The sequence below is a fragment of the Ambystoma mexicanum genome, chromosome 5q (assembly GCF_040938575.1).
Source record: "Ambystoma mexicanum isolate Mex_15411 chromosome 5q, UKY_AmexF1_1, whole genome shotgun sequence".
In the NCBI taxonomy this organism is placed as follows: Eukaryota; Metazoa; Chordata; class Amphibia; order Caudata; family Ambystomatidae; genus Ambystoma; species Ambystoma mexicanum.
The window spans coordinates 418,172,376-418,195,288 of NC_090933.1; the positions used below are offsets into that span (position 1 = coordinate 418,172,376).

Consider the following 22,913-nt stretch of genomic DNA (forward strand, 5'->3'; position numbering starts at 1 on the left):
CCGCATCTGAAAGACAAAAGAAGGTGCGTTTAAAGACGTTGGGCAACTTTATTACTCACGTGCCATTACTCCTTCCCACGCCGAATCCAGTGGGTATTCCAGCACCCTTCAGCTTCTCTAAAGCTCCGAACTTGTACCTGCAAGATAAAAGGGACAGTTAGTGCGCATCGTGAAGCAGGCTACAAGCGCTTACTTACGTGCTTCCAGGCGCTTCTATTCCTCATGCGGGTTCGATCCTCAACTCTCATCAGCCCGCCATCTGCCATCGCCGGAACCCTGCAAAACAAGAGATATCATTACAAAAGACTTTTAAGACATTTGAAGTGCCCAGAACTTACCGTTTGTGCAGTTAACGACGGACAGCAGTCCTCTGAGGTCAAGATGCCTGCACCCTTATCCAGTGAAGAAACTGGTTACGGCACCCTGCCCCGAGGCAGATGGAGAGCTCAGCGTTCACTTACCTAAGGTGAGGGTGTTAACCTTTAGGGTTCTACAGGAGAAGAGAAAGGGAAGAGGAGAGAGGCACCCAATAACCCCAGTTCATTAATCCCATATTTTCTATCTGCAGACATCTTACTCTTCGAGTCAGACATACAGTGCACAGAGGTCCAGCCCAAAGAGCCAACCGTGTGTTACACATCACCTTTGAAGATACGGCATTCACCCAGTCAAGACCGGCGCCTCTGCGGGAATCAGGTGAGCGTTACAGGCTAACAGGGAACACAGAATGAAATAGAGAAGGATATAGTCACAACCCTTAGCTTTGTCTTCCCTTTTCTCGGCCGCATGGGCAAATGGACGCCAAAAGGATGCCAAAAGGAGAGTACTTATATACCCAAATTAACCCGGAACTAACTTTGTTAGTGGTCACAGGGGAAGTTGCTAGATCGATCCTGGATGCTTCTTTTGGGTGTCCTGACCTCTGCAGGCAGCCGCAGGAAGATGGAAAGAGGGCATCTGGTGATGTTGGGGTGAGCCCTGTTTGCTCCCAGCCCAGTTGAAGTCCCTTTTGGAGTGGGAAAGACCTTCCAAAGATGGCTGTTTTGGGGCCAGAGGTCATAGGGGCAGTGCCTAGAACGATCATGGATGCTTCTTTTGGGTCTCCTGACCGCTGCAGGCAGCCTCAGGCTTAGTATCATAGAGCCAGTCGAGGTTGTCAAATGCCATTTTCCAGAGAAGGAGGAGGTGAAGGAAGACATTACATTGGCTGAGAATGTTGACCGCTATGAGCCTCTGTTTGGCCGCCATCATGACGATACTGACACTGATGAAGACCAGACACTCATAGACATTTCGCAGCCCATCTACAGGTACATCACCACTGGAAGAAACACCCACTCGATTGAGACTTAGAGGTTCTGGCACATTATATTCCAAGTGATTCGAGCTTGCCCATATACTTGGCTACCATTGTGACATGGAGCAACGGCAGGCGGTTCAAGAGGAGGTTGCCACAAGACAATTGGAGGCCCTTGCATGTCTCCAACAGATGCATGCCAGGAACACGAAGAAGGGTGGGTACTACTTAAGTTACCTCCGCTGCATAAGGTCAAAACCTCTGCCGCCATAGTAGGCCAGGTCCATTGTACTAGGAAGGCAGCTGACAACATGATACATAGGGTTAACCTGCTCTGTAGAATCTTGGAGCTGCAAGAGCACCTAGTGACATTGTTGCACATGCCAGAGGGCACATCTACATCTATCACCAACATCATGTCCTCAACCACGGCTTCCTGAAGCCAACAGTGATATTCTGCCAGGGCTCTTGGCCTTAACCGCTCCTCTTTCTGAGACAGTATGAAGAAGGAACAGACAAATGTGATGATTAATCACTTGTTCTGTTTCATCAGGTGTGTTGGGCTAGGGAGGGGGTAGCATATTCCATGACTTAGGACAGGGGATTGATTTCTAGCATGTTGGGCAAGGTGTTTCACTAGGTTCAGGTGTATACTTTTTGGGGCACTTGGCTAGGTATTGGGTAGGATGCACCACTGTGGCCAGGGTTGTGCTATGTGGGGTGTTGAGCTAAAGAGGGGTACAGTGCAGAGTTAGCCTGCCAAGCATTTAATTGATCACTCATTTCAGGCCTTCTAACTGTTGATTTTAAGCAAGAAGTGGATCTTCCACGTCATAAGAACTCTTCAATGCACCTCAACAAACCAAGCAAGTTTCCATCCAGTATCATGTCTACCCTTTCTGAACAAACTATTGGAAATGGCCGTTGGCCACCAACTTTAAGGATATGTAGAGTTGAACTTTATTGACATCCTTAAACCCTTTCCATCTGGGTTGATTTTCATTACAGGACAAATATCGCTGTGGACCCAGAGGAGTCTAGGCCAAGAGGGCAAGGACAGCAGGTATCAGAGTTGGCACAACAATTGGAAAATTCTCAGGGGATATCATCAATTGTATATAATACCTGCGGGAGATTGAAATTAAATAGCCTAGACAATAGAGGAGCAAGCACCGAGCCCATTGAGGGTTTTGACAGAGGAGCATGGGTCTTGTGTTTGGCCAATTACTGTAAAAAGCAGTCTCTAAAAGAAATTTGTAAAAATGTGGTATCAGCCAATTTCAGCTTAGTCAAATCGATGAAAGACATTTAGACTTCGAAGAAATCTCTACTCAGTGCAAGGCCAACTTACTGAAATTGCAAACATCAACGGAAGGAGCATCAAAAAGGTATTAAAAACATAAAATAGTAAACAGTAAACAGGAAAGGGGCAAATGGCATACAAATAGAGGGAAAGACGAATGAAAAAAGGTGAACAAAATAGAAAAAAAAGTTAAAATAGATAGTGGGCTTAAAAGTGAGGAAATGGGGGAATTCACACTGTTTTCCAATAAAGAAGGGTGAAAAATAACTCCGCTTTACAATGAAGAATGGTGGAAAACATGTTAAAAGAAATAGCAAAAACAAACCCCGAAGTTCGAAGAGATGGCATGATGTGAAATGGCCAGAGAAAGCTTTTAAGATGAGTTGGCTCACATTAAAATGGCTCCATTGGGTTAGGAGAGAAGTGAGTTGACATGAAATAAAATGTCATTGATCCATAAATGTGACCCAGTATCTATAATCTAGCACCAATGCAGTCTCACACAACCAATCCCAGCAACTTTATAGTCCTTAACCTTTGTATCATTTTTGCCAACTAGTGGTTCTGCTACATCCCTGTTGGGCCCAGTCAGAAGAGTGAATTATTGGAACAGAAACCACTGAGGTAGTTCTAAAGTGCTTTACAAGATTCCCAGTCCTCAGACCCAATGAGACCAATATTTGTTTTTGCAGTAGTAAACCAGTTGTTATTGACCAATAGTCAAAGTTTGCGACAATGATGTTTCACTCATAACATTTTCTATTTCAGCCAATGTGCCAAGCCAACATTTGAAAATCTTTTTTGTCTTGCATTGACTTCTTGTAGCTCCTCCCTTGGTTATAACAGACGTTGAACACTGTTAGGCTGCGGCACAGTTGGCCTTTATGTATGATTTTGCTAGGTTCTCTGTTTAGCTGGTGGAAGGACCGAAGTGTCAGAGGATATACTAGTCAGGAACGTAGACATTCACTCACTCATGATGAGACGTAAACCAAGCTACGAATAAAATGCTACCCCTTTGCCTTTCAGACTCATCTAGCTTTTTCCAGTTAGTGAACGGTCTTGAGCCGCCTAGAGTTTTCTTCTACAATGTGGTCTAGAGTTCTTCACATAGAATTTGGAAACGTCTACCTTAAACTACACTGCTCCTCAGGTGACCCACTGTGATGCTGTATGCTGAGATTGGCTCTCACGTGTCCCACTGCCATATTGCTCCTGTTTCTTACTGTCATTTTGTTGGTCTGAGCTTTTGCTCCCTGCTGCACCACTGTGATTTCGCCTGCTTGCGGCCAATTAGTGTAGTGCCATGGAGTGTTTTGCTCTCTGATGCTCAAGGTAATTCACGTGACTGACTCGTAGATATAACAACTTGACCTTTTTGTATGCTGAGTTGTTCCTAGGGACCCCATTTTGAATCTGCCCTCTCTGGAATGCCTACTCTGAGCTCCTCTCAGAATCTATTCTCACCCACTGCTATCCACTGTTGTGTGCTCCCTAGGCCTTCCACTGCTCCCTGTGTTTCTCTGTTCTCACAAAAGGTGAAGCCATGTGCACTTTCCACTGCCACAGATACCAGAACCAAACTAGGTTGCCTGAGGGCATTTCCTCACCAATACCTCAGCCAAAGGGCCCCACTACCAAGTAGTCACCATGACTGCTCAGGATAGATGCTCCAAGTTGCCTATCAGGCCATCCACTAACCTCTCTGCACTAACCTTTTCAACCTTTGTGCTCGAACACACTATACCAATTCCATCTAAGCCACTAGCGCAGTAACCAAATAACCCTCCCAACAGACATCCTACACTTCCCCAATCAACTAACAAATCACATTCACGGCCAATGCATCCAAGCACCACGGGTGTGCAAGGCTTTCCTCTGGACACAACCGTCTCTATGCTTGTGACAGAGGACACCTAGAAACAGACCTGCACACAGAGCTCAAGGTACCTATGTACTTCACACATCAACCCAACAGCAAAGCGTTCATGCATTTTCCATCTCTCTCTCTCCACTAACCTAACCCCTTCCCCCCAGATCCTGCAGATCGCCTGGAACCATGTAAATGGCGGCAGTGCATGGTATAAATCCCAATGACATAACATAACCTAACATAATCTGAAGCATGTGATCGCTCTCACTCCCGGTAACCATAAAATGGCTGCATACAATGTAACAACTCCTACGATTAATAATTGAATAGTCAAAGGTAATTCAATGACCAAAACATAAGTAAGGATATTTTCCTGGAGAGATAACCTGTTGTCCATTAAAGAAGTTAAAATGCTACCTTGTGAATTTGGCACCTTGTCTAGCTCATTCTGGTTGGGAGTACATGGAAGGCAATTTCTCTCCTCTGTGATAGAGGTTTCACTAGGCACCCCTTTTATGGAAATGAAATCTCCAGGCACTGCCACACTGTCCCACTGATAAAGCCAATAGGGAGGAAGCAGTGTTCTGACATATTTTAATAGTACTAATGACATTTTAATGTTGTTTTGAAAGAGTTGTAATGGGTGTGTGTGTGTGTGCCTGTGTGTACACATCGATGATATAGGATGTGATGTAGGAAATGCAAAATGTTGGCCAATTGCGGGTATTCAATGGGAAGGCATGGGTAATGTGCAAAGGGTATTTGTACAGAATGCCTAAGTACTCCAGAATGCATAGCATTGTTCTAGACTTTATGAGTCATGGCATGGAAATAGTTAACAGTCTGCAGGCCAGGCTGTCCCTTGCAGATCTTGATTGGTTTTTGGATGTCTGGATATCTCAAGGTATGAGTATGCTTTGAGAATTGGAGTGTCCAGAGGTTATGACTTTTGGGTTGGATGAGCATTTGTTAAAATGTTAAGGTATAACAATGGTCCTCACGGATTAGGGCATGGTTACTGGATTCACATGGATTGTGCATATCAGAGTATCTATTTGTATTTAATGAAGAAAGGGGTGTCGTTTCTAACATAACTTTTAAAGTAGGCAATAACAGTGATTGTATCCAGTCCTAGTGTAGGATGCCATTATATAAGATTTGCCTGCACATAGACACCGGCTCTGCATCCACAGGCCCACCTCACATCCCTCTGCGAAATCGCCACCTCATGAACAATATTCAAGACACTATCTACAGAAAACCTGGAAGAAACCCTGGCCTCCCTCAAAGCCACTTCATATACAGATGACATCCTCCCAGCATCCATCCTCAAGACCCTCCTGCAGAAGCTCTCCTTTCCTACCTAGAGATCATCAACAGCTCCCTAACTCAAAGCACCTTCCCATCGACCCTCAAGACAGGCCAAATCCTCTCTCTACTAATGAAACACTCTTTGTATACCGACAACCTAGGTTACTATTGCCCCATCACCCATTTTCCCTTCCTAGCTAAGATCATCGAGAAAGTAGTAGCAATGCAACCGCAGCAACACATCTACACCAACAATCTCCTCCAAACCTACCAATCCGGATTCAGACCCACATGCAGCATGGAGACAGCAACCATACAGGTGGACGACAATGCCCTCAACATCATTGATGATGGCCAGCCCTGCCTCCTGGTTCTACTTGACCTCTCAGCCGCTTTCAACACAGTAGACCACCAGGCGCTCAAGGACACCCTGCATCAGCTCATGGGGATCAGCAACCATGTCCTATGCTGGTCCAATTCCCACCTCATCAACAGGCAGTAGTTTGTTCAGATGAACTCCTCTAGATTGCCAATGCTACCCATCACCTTTGGAGTGCAGCAGGGTTCCATCCTCTACCCAGTGATCTTCAATCTAATGGAGCCACTGAGAGCCCTCCTAGCTACGCACAACATCCACTAATACGCCGATGACACACAGCTTTACCTAAAGATCGACCCCATCAAGGACATCCACAGGCTCAAAAACTGCTCTTGCTGATCCAGTCTTGGATGTTCAGTATGTACCTGAAGCTCAACCCCTCCAAGACCGAATTCCTGTTCCTCACCAACAACACTGAACACCCAGACATACAGACCTGGCTATCAACCATGAACCCCGAGGGTTTCACACCGAGCTCACCTCCTGTGACAAATCCCTCGGGTTCCACATCGACAAAAACCTCTCCTTCAAGACATACATAGCTAAGAAATCTCAGGCAGCTTAGTATCAGCTCTCCCTTATGTGGAATATCAAGCCCTTCCTCCCTCTGGACAATTTAGATACACTGTTCAAGCACTGGTCCGATCACTCCTGGATGCGGGCAATGCCCTCTCCAAAGGCCTCCCGTCATCCTCACATGTGCCCCTGAGAAGTGTCCTACATGCAGTCACACGCCTCATCAAGGGCCTACGCAGATACAACCACATCGCCCTGGCCCTCATCGACCATCGCTGGCTCCCACTGCATGCACGCATCACTGTCAAGTCTTGCTGCATCATCTATAAGGCAGTCGCCCTGAAGTCACCCAGCTACCTTGTGGAGAAATTCAGCATCTCCGATGGACAGCACCCCATCAGAAGCCAGGACATGCGTAGACTTGAAATCCGAAACTGCAAAAAGGAACAGACCAGAAAAAAAGCCTTCTCTGTCTATGCCCCAAGACTATGGAACCTCCTCCCTGTCAGCATCAGATTTGCCCCCACGCTCCTACAATTCAGAAATGAACTCAAGACCCACTTCTTCAAGGAGTCTCTCCTCAACTTCTAGGCCATCACGTCTCCCCCATGCCACCTGACTCATGTCTGCCCGTCTTCCTCGCCACCCTGTACAGCTGCACCCCTCCTCTGTCCCCCTCTGTATCCTACCCCCGCTTTATATCTGTTCTGATGTTTCCTCTGAAAAACGCTCTGTTATGCATCTGTAATGGAGTATACCTCTGTAAAAAGCTCTGTTGTATATCTGTATTGTTGTATACCTCTGTAAAGCGCTCTGTTGCTTCTCGAAACTAGGTCTGCGCTCAATAAATATAATAATAATAATAATAATAATAATAATAATAATAATAATATGAGAGAATTGTTTCATTGAGTGACGCATACCGCATGGTGAAGGGGTGCGGGTGGGGACTGGAGGATATAACAATATTTTTGGGGCATTTGGGTTCTGAGGATAGGCTTCAGATTGTAGATTGTATCATTGTGTTTTGCATTTCAGGGCATGTCGATGTGTTGTAGATGTCCCGGCACAGTTTCTGGAATCATTAATAAATCAGAAATGTGACAGGCACATTAATAAAAGTGGGAAAACAATTAGTAAGAAAGTGAGGGGTTGTGAAAGGTTAGCATGCTAAATCAGGTGCAGTTCTGTTAGAGGTAAGGTGATGGTTTGACATTCTCAAGCGAAAATTGCTTGTCGAAGATAGACAGAGGAGAGCCAGAATGCAGTGGAAATCACATGTGTACCACCATGAGGAAATTCTTCATTGGGAGCTATTGTAGATACCAAAAATGTCTCCGCCACTCGATATCATGGAAAGAAGTTGATTTGTTAAAATGCCTTTTGAAACTTTTCCTCAACCTCGAGATACCTCAAGGCACCTGAAGGCAAAGAACATTTACCTGCACATGGGTGAGGCTACCAATACCAGTGGGTGGCAATATTTCCTTCTAAAATAATCTCAACTCCAGTGATCGGGTGCAGATTTCTTGTTTCCTTCTGTAATTGAGGTCATTGAATGCACGGAGAAAGGCCGTATTTTGGCCAAGATGTCTGTTGTGGATGGCATGTTGCATACAAGAGTCAGTCAGTACCCAAGTGATGGTGAGTGGTGGGTCTGCAGAGGGGGTGGAGAAGAACATGCATGAGGCTCAAGCCCAGAACTGAGCTTGGTGGTCAAGCAACCTGTGTGCAGATGCTCAACCGACCCCTTCCACCAGGCAAAGCTCCCCATATACTCAAGGCCATGCTTGCCATGATGCTCGACAAGTAGGATGAAGGGGTGCATGAGGGGGCACTGGAACATGGAGGTGGGCCCCTAAAAGGGATGGATGCCTCGGCTGCCCCTCTGCCACTGGTGCCATAATCACATTGCGGTGCCTTCAATCCTTCCATGTTTCACATGAGATCTGAGAGGCAGCCTTTTGATTGGTACTTGTGTTAGTGAATCATAAGGCTAAACAACGTGTCCTCACAGTCCATTATATAACAAGAAGTTTGACATTAGATGTACATTAGTGGCTGGCACAGATGTTCGCTCTGACAGTCAGACTTCTCCAAAAGGAGTATATTCTGTGTATGCTGGGGTGGTGAGGGGTGGGAGCCTCAGGATGTTATGTAACAAACTAACAACATTATATTCTCAGCCTTCAGTTCATCTTGTTCTGCCTTTGAAAGCATGGTTGCTGTTCTGGTGCATGCTCTATCACGTTGCACCCTTATACCAAAAAGAGACCTCCCCCTCCGCGTTGGTGCTGTTTTGGTACCAATAAGTGACTCACAGCTGATTTTACCTGTTACCTTTGCCTACCTTTTTAGAACACCCCGGGTGGTCGCTGGGTGTCTTCTATGTGGAGCCTTTATGCATTGGGTGGCAGAAATGTGTGCATACAGTGAGCCTCATGATTAGTAACCTACCTCGTCCCTTCAATATTCTTTTAATCTCTTCTCTCTATATATTTAAAGCAGAAAATCTGTTAGTTGTTCCTTATACAATTCCACACTGTTCCACCAGTCTGCACCAAATGTTGTATAGTTACCTGTTAGGACCCTCTGGACATTACTGGCTACATGAGATTTGGACACCCATCCCTTTCCCCAGATTTCAGCCCCTCCACAGATCAGACGGTTGCCCGAAGGACCGGACAAAGCTCATTTTAAGCGTCTTGAGGCACAGAATAAAACTCAGAGGTTTCTGTGGGACCTTGAAAACCATATTTCAAAGGACACACCGTTTCTGAGACTTTTGCACCACAACGCACTGCACCACGCCAGGGTGAGGGGACAGGTGGGGAGAATGCAGAGAAAGTCCCAGTATGCTGCAGCATGCCAACTCTCGCCTCCCCTCCATGTCTGTTCTGGGGTATGTCAGCCAGCCACACACACCCATTCTCTGCGTAGTTTACTTCAGGGTGAAAAGCACATCAAGCGATAAGCGGCTTGGAACAGCGACCTACAGGATCATTGATTTTCAACAATTGATGAGAGTGTTATCATGTTTGTCCACAGAACCTGTGCGGAGTACGGGTACTTTTTGCTAGCATGCAATATTCCTTGCCATATTTCACTAAGAACGGCATTGTATTGTGACTGCATCAGCATGTTATTGACAGACATAACTCTCAGGTTCCTGATCTTGCTCAGCAATTGTGGTGGAAGACTTAATATTTAGGGCCAGATGAGGCGGGATCGGCATTCTTGACCTCAGTTCTCAAAGGTTTGACCCATTCAAGTTTGCTCTCCACCATTGATCCAGTTGGTTCTAGGTATAGACAATGCAGCCACTGCTGCTGATCTTGAAATCTGCATTATCCCCCCTGTCCTATTCGAGTACTACTGACTTAGGTCACTACACATACACTGGCTCATAATTTCTACCTTTTGAGTAAAGTCAAACGTATGCCCTTGAGATCATGAATCGAGCAATCGGGAATGCTAAAAGCCTCTTCTGAAGTTTATTTCTTTTTCCACTTGGGGGAATTACATGTGCACTGGCAGACTCATTGCTATGTACTTTAAACTTGCAACTCTATTTCCTCCTCACTCTCTCAACTTGGCTGGCTTCACTCTCTCAACTTGGCTGGCTTCCCTTCCCCTCCCAACTCAAATTTCAATTCCTCTGTTTGGTCATCAAATCTCTCTATGACCTTGCTCCTCCTTATCTCTCTTCTCTCCTCTCCTCTCCTTCTACACTCCCTCTCGTTCTCTCCGCTCCGCTGACCTCTTTTTACTTACTGTTCCCGCGTGTCCATGTGCTGCTTGTCGCTTCGGTTCCTTTCAGCTCCTAGCCCCTCTACACTACACTGGAACTCCTTACCGCTCTCTATCCGCTCCACCCGAAAGCCCTTCTTCTTCACTCCCCCCTTGACCTCCTACCTTCTCTCCTCCCCTTCTCACCTGTCCCCATACCTTCCCTTCCCCTCACATCCACTTGACTTTATATCACATAATTGAATCTTGTTCCCCTTCCCTTCTCTACCCCCTCTACCTTCCTTCTCACCTTTCCCTCACCTCCAATATGCAAGGAAACTGTTTTACATATTGTTACGCTGGTGTGTCTCATGATTGTTAACTTGCTTCTTCCATTTTTGTATCTTGTTGTTTTATTGTAAAGCGCTTTGGATTAAAGCGCTATATAAACTTAATAAGCATAAACATAAATTACTTTCCACGCCAGTCAACACTTTCTGAGAGCCGTGTTCTTGGTGAGAACGTCTTAGATAATGGTGCTCTGTTCTTGTTAGGAAAACACATGCACAAGCAAACACTGGAATTTAAGTGGGTATGAGCTGCCGAAGCATCCCTACCTCCCTGCAGAGATTAACGTCTGCTCCTTGTAGTACCAGCTCCCGTACACATTCGATGTGGCCAGAGTAGGAGGCGACCATGAGGGCAGTAGAGCCAAGCTGGGCATGTGGAAACACAAATGAAACGTAACTTTACATAATAGAAGCGAACAGATGATCTCATCACATCGGCTGAGCTCAGGACCCTGTGGAAAATGTTGAAACGGCAAGTAGCTTCTTATTGTAACAAGACCCAGCTCAGCATTTGGTTGCAGCCATGCAAGAAAGGACGTAACCGCCCCACCCACGCGCACACAGATTTAGGTACATCAGGAGATTTATAAAGGTAGTGGGTACATTAGAAAGCACACCACCTCATACAATTTTATCCAGGCTATTGAAATGAACATGGAATACAAGGAATGTCGACTTTTGGCAATCAGTTCATGCTTTTCAAGGTCTCAGGGCACAAAGCAGCAAGGCGCCAGTAAACACCTGGGACAATCATGCAGCAAAGGAAAAGGTGCACAGCAGAGCGTATTCCTGCCCTACCGGTTATAAAGTGTCGAGGAGGCTGTACATCGCTGTACACAGTGGTCGGAGTGTATGAAAAGAAGTAGCAGAAGTATGTTCCCTGCTGGCCTGACCCGCTCCTCCAAAACCCATCCACGCCCCTCCTACGCGCAATTCAAACCCCCAAACAAACACACCTGCTGTTTGAGGAAATGTTCAGTGCAGTGCAGTGCACTGAATGGGAAGTTTCAACTTCTTCCTACACTTGTATTTTAAAACTAAACCATTCCAGAACAAGGTTTAAAAGTTGGTAAGGCAGGCGCTCTGTTACCAGTCATTATCACAAATCTTCCCCCTTGATCGGGGGAGGGGGAAAGCGATGGTTGTGGCTCTCCATTGTAAGGCATGATGGCCCTGCTGCCTTTGAGCCCGGGACTCCTGGAACAATGTTTAAAAGTTGGTAAGGCAGGCGCTCTGTTACCAGTCATTAGCTTCTCCTCCAAACGCACATTTTCATGACTCCATCAGTCTTCAGGGAGGCTATGTTTCTTTGCTTTTTCAGGCGTGTTCTGCATTTCTTTTTCAGGTGTGGCAAGTTAATTGACTCTGAGGATTCTGGTACTTGTATTTTTCACACTTGATTTTACTGGCAGGTGACCAGAAACAACTCCCTCCATAGCACAAATCTTCCCCTTGATGGGGGGAAGGGGAAAGCCATGGTTGCCAACGTGCTTTTGGAGGAGAAGCTAATGACTGGTAACAGAGCGCCTGCCTTACCAACTTTTAAACATTGTTGCAGGAGTCCCGGGCTCAAGACAGCAGCAGCAGGGCCATCATGCCTGAGAATGGAGAGCCACAACCACAACAAAATAAAAGTATAGGAACAGTAAATCTTTTTTTTAAAACGTAGATGAGCACCGCTGCCGCCCCCTTTGACCACTGGCAATACATTGCTATACATGAACGCGATGACTGCCAATGTGATTTTAACTGAACTAGTTTTTCTGCAGTGAGAATATCCAACATGATATTGACTAAAGATAGTTTTGATGGAGCAATAAGGTTCATACAAGTAGAATGCGATGTTTTGTAACGTAATTACATTGCCAAAAAATGAAATGTTACCTTGTGCTTATACCAAGAGGTTTCTAAGCGCGGACGTGTGAGGTTGAACCTATGTTGCTCCACGTTTTCATGCTTCCACGGCGAGCGCGTTGCTCCTGAGCTATCCTCCCGAGACAATATAGATGGCGGCCTCAGACACTGACCTGAGATTATTCAGTCTTGAGGAAGTGCTCTGAAGCATGAAGCATGAGTGGTTATTTTAGTTTTGGCAATGTAATCACGTTAAAATACACCCAAAATTGCATTGGGAGCCAGTAGGTCAATGTATACATGACCCGGCTGTGGTGTTGTAGATACGCTGCATGCCAGAAGCACAACGGACATATCAGGTCATGTGATCAAAGGGGACTTGGGAAACGAGGAGGCGCTAATAAAGTTAGTTCATATATACACAAACTGAGTGTGGCCGTTTCTGTGTGTTGTCTCTGACTTGGGTCGGCCAGAAGGCTGACACCACACCACACTAGCGACAAAGACTGAACCCAGCTGTGGCTAGGCAGGCAGTTGAGCATGTCGCACCCATGTCAACCGCACCTGAATAGTGCGTCCGAGCCCTGCTGCGAGTCAGTGAGGAGCTGCTGCATCGCTAGGCGGAACAGGGGTAAAGACTGGCAAAGCCATGGGGGACTGGGAAGGAGCTGAGGTAGAGTCAGAATATACAAAAGAAGGGAAAAGAGAAGGTGAATAAAGGCAAGCGCCTTTTGGAAATTCAGTGAGGGTGAACCCGCACAAGTGCATCAACTCAGAGAAGCAGAATGCAGGGTCAGGATTAAATGCAAGCGAACCCAGGCCCAGCGCCGGGAGGGCTGGCACAGCGGCTTGCACAACAGGTGGGGAACACATTTTCCATACCCACGATGTTCCCTTTTGATATGACGGACATAACAAACCTGGGGTCCAGATGGTCTAGATGGATCAGGGAGTTTGATGTATACCTGGACGCCCTATGCCCATAAGAGGACAAGCGAATAAAAGGACTTCTCATGCTCACGATGGCCCTGAAGTGAGAGACATTATCTTCGAGCTGCCTGAAGACCTAGACTATACCTATCCGATGCTCAAGCACATTCTGAATGAGCATTTCACAACATGCAAACATTTTCACTATGAGCGTCACATCTTCCACACTACCATGCAGATGAAGGGTGAGACAATGGACACATTCGTAACGAGGCTAAGATCCAAAGTCCATAACTGTGATTTTCTCTGCTATTCAAATGAAGAGGCAATCAGATCACAGATTATTGCGGGTTGCATCTCCATGATGTTCAAGAAGAATATTACTGCAGAAGACACACACTTTGGTGGAAATACTGCTGCTAGTAAGAACCACCACCGCGCTGGAACACCAAGTGTCGACGTTTAGCAAGTCGCAGATAACACCCATGGCAGCGGTAAAGGAGGAATAGGAGAACAAACTCGCAACTTATGCCACGTCAGTGAAAGAAGAAAAGAGGGACAAGAAACAATGTTTCCATTGCAGGTATGAGTTCACCCACGAAGGCTCATGTTCGGCAATGGGACAAGAATGCTCAGTGTTTGGGGGTGATGACCATTTCAAATCTACGTGTCGATCAACTAAGGCATCAGGAACATACCATAAAGAATCCAGATCATATCGGTACAAATCACATGCCCAATATGCAACGAGATGAGAGACTGAAATGCCCTATAAGAGATATACATGCCGAGAATGCGCATCGTCAAGCCGCGGTACTCGAAATCACCCGAAGCACGCAGGAAAGGAAAGAGGTGGATTCATCACTTGCGTAAAACAACGCTGTCAACGATTGAGTCAGATACACAGTAAAGCACAGAGAAGTGAAAGGCAACCTATACACTTTGGGCAATCCGACAGCAATGGCTCATAATTCGGTACTTCCATTGGTGATACAAGGGAAGGCACACAACTTCCTCATCGACTCAGGAGCGACAATGAACTTGATGCCGAAAGATGATTTCATGAAACTGAAACAACCACCATGCCTGAAGAAAGCCCAGATAGAAAAATACACCTATGGCGCTAAGGAGCCATTGTCATGTAAAGGGATATTCACCACAACTTGTCACTACAAGGACAACTCGGATCGCATCACGATCTATGTCATTGATGCTGAGACCACGAGCGGCTGTATACTGAGTTTCTGGTTGGCCATCCAGATGGGACTAAGTCACATTTTATACTGCATAATGGCCAACAAGTACATCACTCCAAGCACAAAGATAGAGGCAACCTCCAATCCTCGTTCAAGGAAATAGGGAAACTCAAAGGACGACAGATAAAGTTACACATAGACTCCTCCGTCAAACCTGCGGCACAGCATTACAGGGGAATACTTCTTAATATCCAGCTGCAGGTGGAAAAGGAGCTGCAAGCACTCATAAGAGAGGACATCATTGAACCCACCACGGGACCTACCCCATGGATATCACTGGTGGTCCCAGTACCCAAGAAAGGGGCGGAAGGAGTCTGCATTGTGCATTGACTCTGAGAGAGCCGCACCAAACACCATGCATCACAGATATGATGTACCTACTGAACGGAGCAACTGCCTTCTTTCGGCTGGACCTAAATAAGGGATATCACCAAATAGAGCTAAGTGAGGAATCCTGCTACATAATGACTTTCACCACTCACGCATGGCTGTTCCATTATAAAAGACTACATTTCAGGATACCCTCAGCCGCTGAGATCTTCCAAGAAGAAATAAGGAGGGTGATATGCCACATCCCGGACTGTATAAAGTATAGTGATGACATATTGATATTTGGCAAGTCACAAGAGTCCAATGACGCCACAGTACTTAGGGTATGCAGAGCACTGGAAGACACCAACCTGACCCTCAACAAGGACAAATGCACATTCAGCAATTCAACGCTGAAGTTTTTCAGACACATATTTTCAGCCCATGGAATAGAACCAGATCCCGACAAGATAAAATCGCTTAGAGAAGCCCCACGCCCAATGACTGTGGCTCAAGTGCAGTAGTTTTTAGGTCTCGCGAGCTACTGCACGCGATACCTCCCTGAGTTTGTATCCCTCTCCGCAAGCTCATGAAGAAGGGTCAAATGTTCACATGGGATACACCATGTCAAAAGGCATATGACAGCATCAGAAATGACATAGCTAAGGCTGTATGCACATCATACTTCGCCCCAAAACCTGATGACCGAGCTCATGGTAGACACCAGCCCCATCGGGCTGGGAGTCATACTTGCACAACATTCTGGAATTGACCATGCATCGAAGAGAATAGTACGCCAGCAAGAGCCTAAAGGAAGCCGAACAACGCTAATCAAAGGCCGAGAAAGAGAGCCTTGCCGTTGTGTGGGCATGTGAGCACTTGCATCTATTCTTGTACGGTAAGTCCTTTACCGTCATCACAGATCACCAAGCCCTGATTACCATATACGGCAAACCGGCGGCGCAAATTCCCCCTCGCATCGCCCGGTGGGGCCTAAGATTGCAGGAATACAAGTTCAATATAGTTCACAAACCTGTAAAAGAGGGCAATCTGGTGGATTTCCTTTCCCGCCATCCATGGCAGAGCCAGGAACGCTCGAGCAACCGCATGGAAGGGTACATCAATTATGTTGTACACCACGCCCACCTGCACACAATCTCGTTGGAAGAACTCAGCAAGTGGACAAGGGGGGACCAAACACTGTGCCTGGTGTTGGCATGCACCAAGAATGGGCAGTGGCACTCGGCAGCAAACGCAGTGTCACTGAGCCAGACCATAGACACAAGACTGTGGAGAACATTGGTGCGACTGAGGGATGAACTCTCTGTCACCCAATCCGACATCATACTGAAAGGCAACCCAAATGTGGTACCAGGTCTGCAACATCAACAGGCCATTGATGTGGCACATGAAGGGCACCAGGGAATCGTGTCTACCAAGAGGCTACTCATGCAAAAAGTGTGTTTCCCCGGTATGGACAGACTACTAGAGAACACCCTCAAGTCATGCCACATCTGTATAAGTCTGCAGCAGCAGACCTTCCCAGAATCACTACAAATGACAACGCTACTATAACACATGTGGGAGGAAGTGGTGATTGACTTCTTTGGACCAATTCACTCTGACACATACATCCTGGTACCACTGGGTGAGCATTTGCGATACCCGGATGTGCAACTGCTGCAGTCGACAGCTACCACAGCGGTTATTCCAGCGTTGGGAAGCATCTTCTCTATATACGGCATCCCGACCCGTTTGCTGGAAATAACTTCAAGGAGTTTGCTGATTACATGGGATTCACACCCCAGAGAGTCATGCCGCTATGGCCACAGACCAAGGGGGAGGTGGAGCGGTTCATGGCCAACTTGAAACATGCAGGGCGCATATCTAATATTACCTGCAGATCTCTGGAACAAATTCTGTATCAGCTTCTGCGTGACTAGAGGAACACACCGCATAGCTCCACAGGGGTTTGCCATGGGGAACTAATGTTTGGACGCACAGTGCGCACAAGGCTGCCACTAACACCATGTCAGAAAGGGCCAGGTGACAGCGATGGGGGCATGAGAGCAAATTACATGAAGGCAAAGGAAAAAATTAAGGATTATGTGGGCTGTCGTCGCAGGGCAAGCCCCTCTGACATTTGTGAAGGCAAAGCATCCTGGTGCGACAACCCAATGCTCATAAAGGAGTGCCACTGTTTGGCACGCAGTCTTTAATAGTGACATGGAAAAAGGGGTCAATGATCACGGCAGCTCACCTGGACAAGACCATAACAAGGAAAGTTTCTTTTTTCAGGAAGTTTGAACCTGCCTTAGGCAGAGTTGACGCATTGGCACCCCAAGGGAGTGTGATGGTTCCGGCTACCCTGGTGATGAAGATGAGTTGACTGATGAAGGACCAGAGCTCGTCAATGGACGAGAAATCGAGGTAGCTCCAGCAGCTGAGTTCAGACCTGGCAGAATCGTAAGGCATCCCAAGAGGTGGATTGAAGAGATAGCGTAAGACATTATTTCATTTTGCGGAGAGGTTGTAGTGTCGTAGACACTCTGCACGTCAGAAGCGCAAGGGACATATCAGGTCATGTGACCAAAGGGGACTTGGGAAATGAGGAGGTGCAAATAAAGTTAGTTCATACATGACCAACAGAATGTGGTTGACTCTGTGTTGTCTCTGACAGCAGACACCGTACCATAAACAATCGTATGTCATGTAATCCAAGAGCAGTTGAGCTTGTATGTTAATTGGAGAACAAATATGCAGCTTTATGAAAAATACCTTTGTTTTTTAGTAGATCTACCCTGTTCCTGTAGGATATCATATTGTCAATCTTTCCAAGGCATTATGTACACATAATATAGATTACGTAGGAAGCACAGCGGGGTATAAGTGGATGGGACTTTACACATCATGTGACAGGGTAGGAGAGGGCAACACACTCAGACTGTATAGTAGGATTTTGCAAAGAAACACATTTTAGCTTGTTTGAGGAAGGATTGAAGATTCTCGATGGTTCAGACATAATTTGGCAGCACAAGCACAAGTTTGCCACCCTAAAGGGCTATGGAATACATTTCTCCCAAGCAGACTTTAGTCGATTGGAGGACATTGATTGATGTGCGAGGAGCTGGGGAGAAATACACTGACATTCATCTACAGCTAGCACCACCCCAAGCTAGTTTTCTGAGTGAAGTGAGCGCCATAACAAAGGGCAATGATGCTGCTTCTAGCCAGTATGGCTTGGCCCCAGTTTTTATACTAATAGAATACCAGCTATGGCTTTTCTTTTGATAAACAGGTTAATGTGTGGTGCACAAACCTGTTTAACGTGAAAAGAAGACAAACAAAGATGCTTGCCAAAAAAAAGGCAGCTCTAGAAAGAACCCATTTTCTATTTTCATGGTATTTTAAACAACAAAAGATCGGGGTGAGCCCGTAAACACAATGACCCAGAAAAACAATTTAATGTGGATTATTACAATAACCAAACATTTGTAATTTAAACAGTTCAATGTAGTCCATAGATCAGTAGGTACTGACACATTCCCAACATTTAACATACACTGTACTAAATAGTGATAGTGACACTTACAGGGTAATTCATAGAATTACGCAGAAAAGTGTCGCAAGCGGCTGGCGCAGAGTGTCCGCGTGCGATTGTCTGCGCAAGGCGCGTGCGCCAAAACAGATTTCCGCGCACAGCGTATTCATGGATTTCAGGCTCCCAAACCAGCCGTGGCGCAGAGTATCGCAGCGACCCTGCAGCAGCGCCAGTAACGCCCCCAAGAACGCCCTCGCGCAAGGAAAAGCCATCAAAATCGCTAAATCATCGCAAAGGGCTGCGCTAACCCTGGACCAGTTTACAGGGCTGCCAAACAAGGAACGCAAAGCGGGTAACGTTCATATCAGGGGTACGCGGGAAGTTTTACATGCGATTAGCCAGGGTACGTGTATGACAGGGGTACGCGGGAATTTTCACACGCGATTTGGCTGGGTACGTGTATGACAGGGGTACGCGTGAAGTTTTACACGCGATTAGCCAGGGTACGTGTATTACAGGGGTGCGCGGGAATAATCACACGCGATTTGGCTGGGTATGTGTATTACAGGGGTGCGCGGGAATTATCACACGCGATTTGGCTGGGTACGTGTATTACAGGGGTGCGCGGGAATAATCACACGCGATTAGGCTGGGTGGGTCCTCACAGGTGTTCCCTGTACACCCTCCACGGCCCCTGCAGGCAGCCCACAAAACAGGGGTCTACCCTGCACACCTGCTCATGTTTCCCACCCCCCACCCCTCCAGCAGTGTGGGGCACCCTCCACCAAGCCCCCACCCATGTCCCCCACCACCCCCACCCCCCAGCCACCATGGGCATCCCCCACCAGGCCCCCACTCATGTCTCCCACCCACTCCCACCCCCCAGCCACCATGGGCAGCCCCCACCAGGCCCCCACTCATGTCCCCTATCGCCCCCACCCCCCAGCAGTGCAGGGGCAGCCTCCACCAGGCCCCCACTCATGTCTCCCACCACCCCCACACCCCAGCCACCATGGGCAGCCTCCACCAGGCCCCCACTCATGTCTCCCACCCACCCCCACCCCCCAGCCACCATGGGCAGCCTCCACCAGGCCCCCACTCATGTCTCCCACCACCCCCACCCCCCAGCCACCATGGGCAGTCTCCACCAGGCCCCCACTCATGTCTCCCACCCACCCCCACCCCCCAGCCACCATGGGCAGCCTCCACCAGGCCCCCACTCATGTCTCCCACCACCCCCACCCACCAGCCACCATGGGCAGCCCCAGCCAGGCCCCCACTCATGCCCCCTATTACCCCCACCCCCCAGCCACCATGGGCAGCCCCCACCAGGCCCCCACTCATGTCTCCCACCCACTCCCACCCCCCAGCCACCATGGGCAGCCTCCACCAGGCCCCCACTCATGTCTCCCACCACCCCCACCCCCCCTGCAGTGTGGGGCACCCTCCACCAGGCCCCCACCCATGTCTCCCACCACCCCCACCCCCCAGCCACCATGGGCAGCCCCCACCAGGCCCCCACTCATGTCTCCCACCCACCCCCACCCCCCAGCCACCATGGGCAGCCCCCACCAGGCCCCCACTCATGTTGCCCACCCACCGCACCCCCCAGCCACCATGGGCAGCCCCCACCAGGCCCCCACTCATATCCCCTATCACCCCCACCCCCCAGCCACCATGGGCAGCCCCCACCAGGCCCCCACTCATGTCTCCCACCCACCCCCCCAGCCACCACGGGCAGCCCCCACCAGGCCCCCACTCATGTCCCCTATCACCCCCACCCCCCAGCCACCATGGGCAGCCCCCACTAGGCCCCCACTCATGTCTCCCACCCACCCCCCCAGCCACCATGGGCAGCCCCCACCAGGCTCCCACCCATGTCCTCTATCACCCCCACCCCCCAGCAGTGCAGGGGCAGCCTCCACCAGGCCCCCACTCATGTCTCCCACCACCCCCACCCCCCAGCCGCCACCATGGGCAGCCTCCACCAGGCCCCCACTCATGTCCCCTATCACCCCCACCCCCCAGCCACCATGGGCAGCCCCCACCAGGCCCCCACTCATGTCTCCCAGCCACCCCACCCCTCAGCCACCATGGGCAGCCTCCACCAGTCCCCCACTCATGTCTCCCACCACCCCCACCCCCCAGCAGTGTGGGGCACCCTCCACCAGGCCCCCACCCATGTCCCCCACCACCCCCACCCCCCAGCCACCATGGGCATCCCCCACCAGGCCCCCACTCATGTCTCCCACCCACCCCCACCCCCCAGCCACCATGGGCAGCCCCCACCAGGCCCCCACTCATGTCCCCTATCGCCCCCACCCCCCAGCAGTGCAGGGGCAGCCTCCACCAGGCCCCCACTCATGTCTCCCACCACCCCCACCCCCCAGCCACCATGGGCAGCCTCCGCCAGGCCCCCACTCATGTCTCCCACCCACCCCCACCCCCCAGCCACCATGGGCAGCCTCCACCAGGCCCCCACTCATGTCTCCCACCACCCCCACCCCCCAGCCACCATGGGCAGTCTCCACCAGGCCCCCACTCATGTCTCCCACCCACCCCCACCCCCCAGCCACCATGGGCAGCCTCCACCAGGCCCCCACTCATGTCTCCCACCACCCCCACCCACCAGCCACCATGGGCAGCCCCCACCAGGCCCCCACTCATGCCCCCTATTACCCCCACCCCCCAGCCACCATGGGCAGCCCCCACCAGGCCCCCACTCATGTCTCCCACCCACTCCCACCCCCCAGCCACCATGGGCAGCCTCCACCAGGCCCCCACTCATGTCTCCCACCACCCCCACCCCCCTGCAGTGTGGGGCACCCTCCACCAGGCCCCCACCCATGTCTCCCACCACCCCCACCCCCCAGCCACCATGGGCAGCCCCCACCAGGCCCCCACTCATGTCTCCCACCCACCCCCACCCCCCAGCCACCATGGGCAGCCCCCACCAGGCCCCCACTCATGTTGCCCACCCACCGCACCCCCCAGCCACCATGGGCAGCCCCCACCAGGCCCCCACTCATATCCCCTATCACCCCCACCCCCCAGCCACCATGGGCAGCACCCACCAGGCCCCCACTCATGTCTCCCACCCACCCCCCCAGCCACCACGGGCAGCCCCCACCAGGCCCCCACTCATGTCCCCTATCACCCCCACCCCCCAGCCACCATGGGCAGCCCCCACTAGGCCCCCACTCATGTCTCCCACCCACCCCCCCCAGCCACCATGGGCAGCCCCCACCAGGCTCCCACCCATGTCCTCTATCACCCCCACCCCCCAGCAGTGCAGGGGCAGCCTCCACCAGGCCCCCACTCATGTCTCCCACCACCCCCACCCCCCAGCCGCCACCATGGGCAGCCTCCACCAGGCCCCCACTCATGTCCCCTATCACCCCCACCCCCCAGCCACCATGGGCAGCCCCCACCAGGCCCCCACTCATGTCTCCCAGCCACCCCACCCCTCAGCCACCATGGGCAGCCTCCACCAGTCCCCCACTCATGTCTCCCACCACCCCCACCCCCCAGCAGTGTGGGGCACCCTCCACCAGGCCCCCATCCATGTCTCCCACCACCCCCACACCCCAGCCACCATGGGCATCCCCCACCAGCCCCCCACCCATGTCCCCTATCACCCCAACCCCAAGCAGTGCAGGGGCAGCCCCCACCAGGCCCCCACTCATGTCCCCTATCACCCCCACCCCCCAGCCACCATGGGCAGCCTCCACCAGGCCCCCACTCATGTCCCCTATCACCCCCACCCCCCAGCCACCATGGGCAGCCTCCACCAGGCCCCCACTCATGTCTCCCACCACCCCCACCCCCCTAGCAGTGTGGGGCACCCTCCACCAGGCCCCCACTCATGTCTCCCACCCCCCCTCACCCCCCCAGCAGTGTGGGGCACCCTCCACCAGGCCCCCACTCATGTCTCCCACCACCCCACCCCCCAGCCACCATGGGCAGCCTCCACCAGGCCCCCACTCATGTCTCCCACCACCCCCACCCCCCAGCCACCATGGGCAGCCTCCACCAGGCCCCCACTCATGTCTCCCACCACCCCCAACCACCAGCCACCATGGGCAGCCCCCACCAGGCCCCCACTCATGTCCTCTATCACCCCCACCCCCCAGCCACCATGGGCAGCCCCCACCAGGCCCCACTCATGTCTCCCGCCCACCCCCACCCCCCATCCACGATGGGCAGCCTCCACCAGGCCCCCACTCATGTCTCCCACCCCCCCACCCCCCCAGCAGTGTAGGGCA

The 22,913-nt window shown here is 50.3% G+C and overlaps 1 protein-coding gene across 2 annotated transcripts in view; it reads right to left on the minus strand.

The window, feature by feature from the left end:
• The window catches only part of ANKRD29 (ankyrin repeat domain 29), a 574,113-nt gene that overhangs the window by 306,125 nt on the left and 245,075 nt on the right, over positions 1-22,913 (minus strand). The window contains exon 3 of one of the 2 annotated variants that reach the window (XM_069620907.1): positions 11,026-11,124. The exons of the other annotated variant lie outside the window; for it this stretch is intronic. Within the exon in view, the coding sequence (XP_069477008.1) occupies positions 11,026-11,124 (99 nt within the window). The remainder of the gene's footprint in view (positions 1-11,025; positions 11,125-22,913) is intronic. 2 annotated transcript variants of the gene reach the window in all.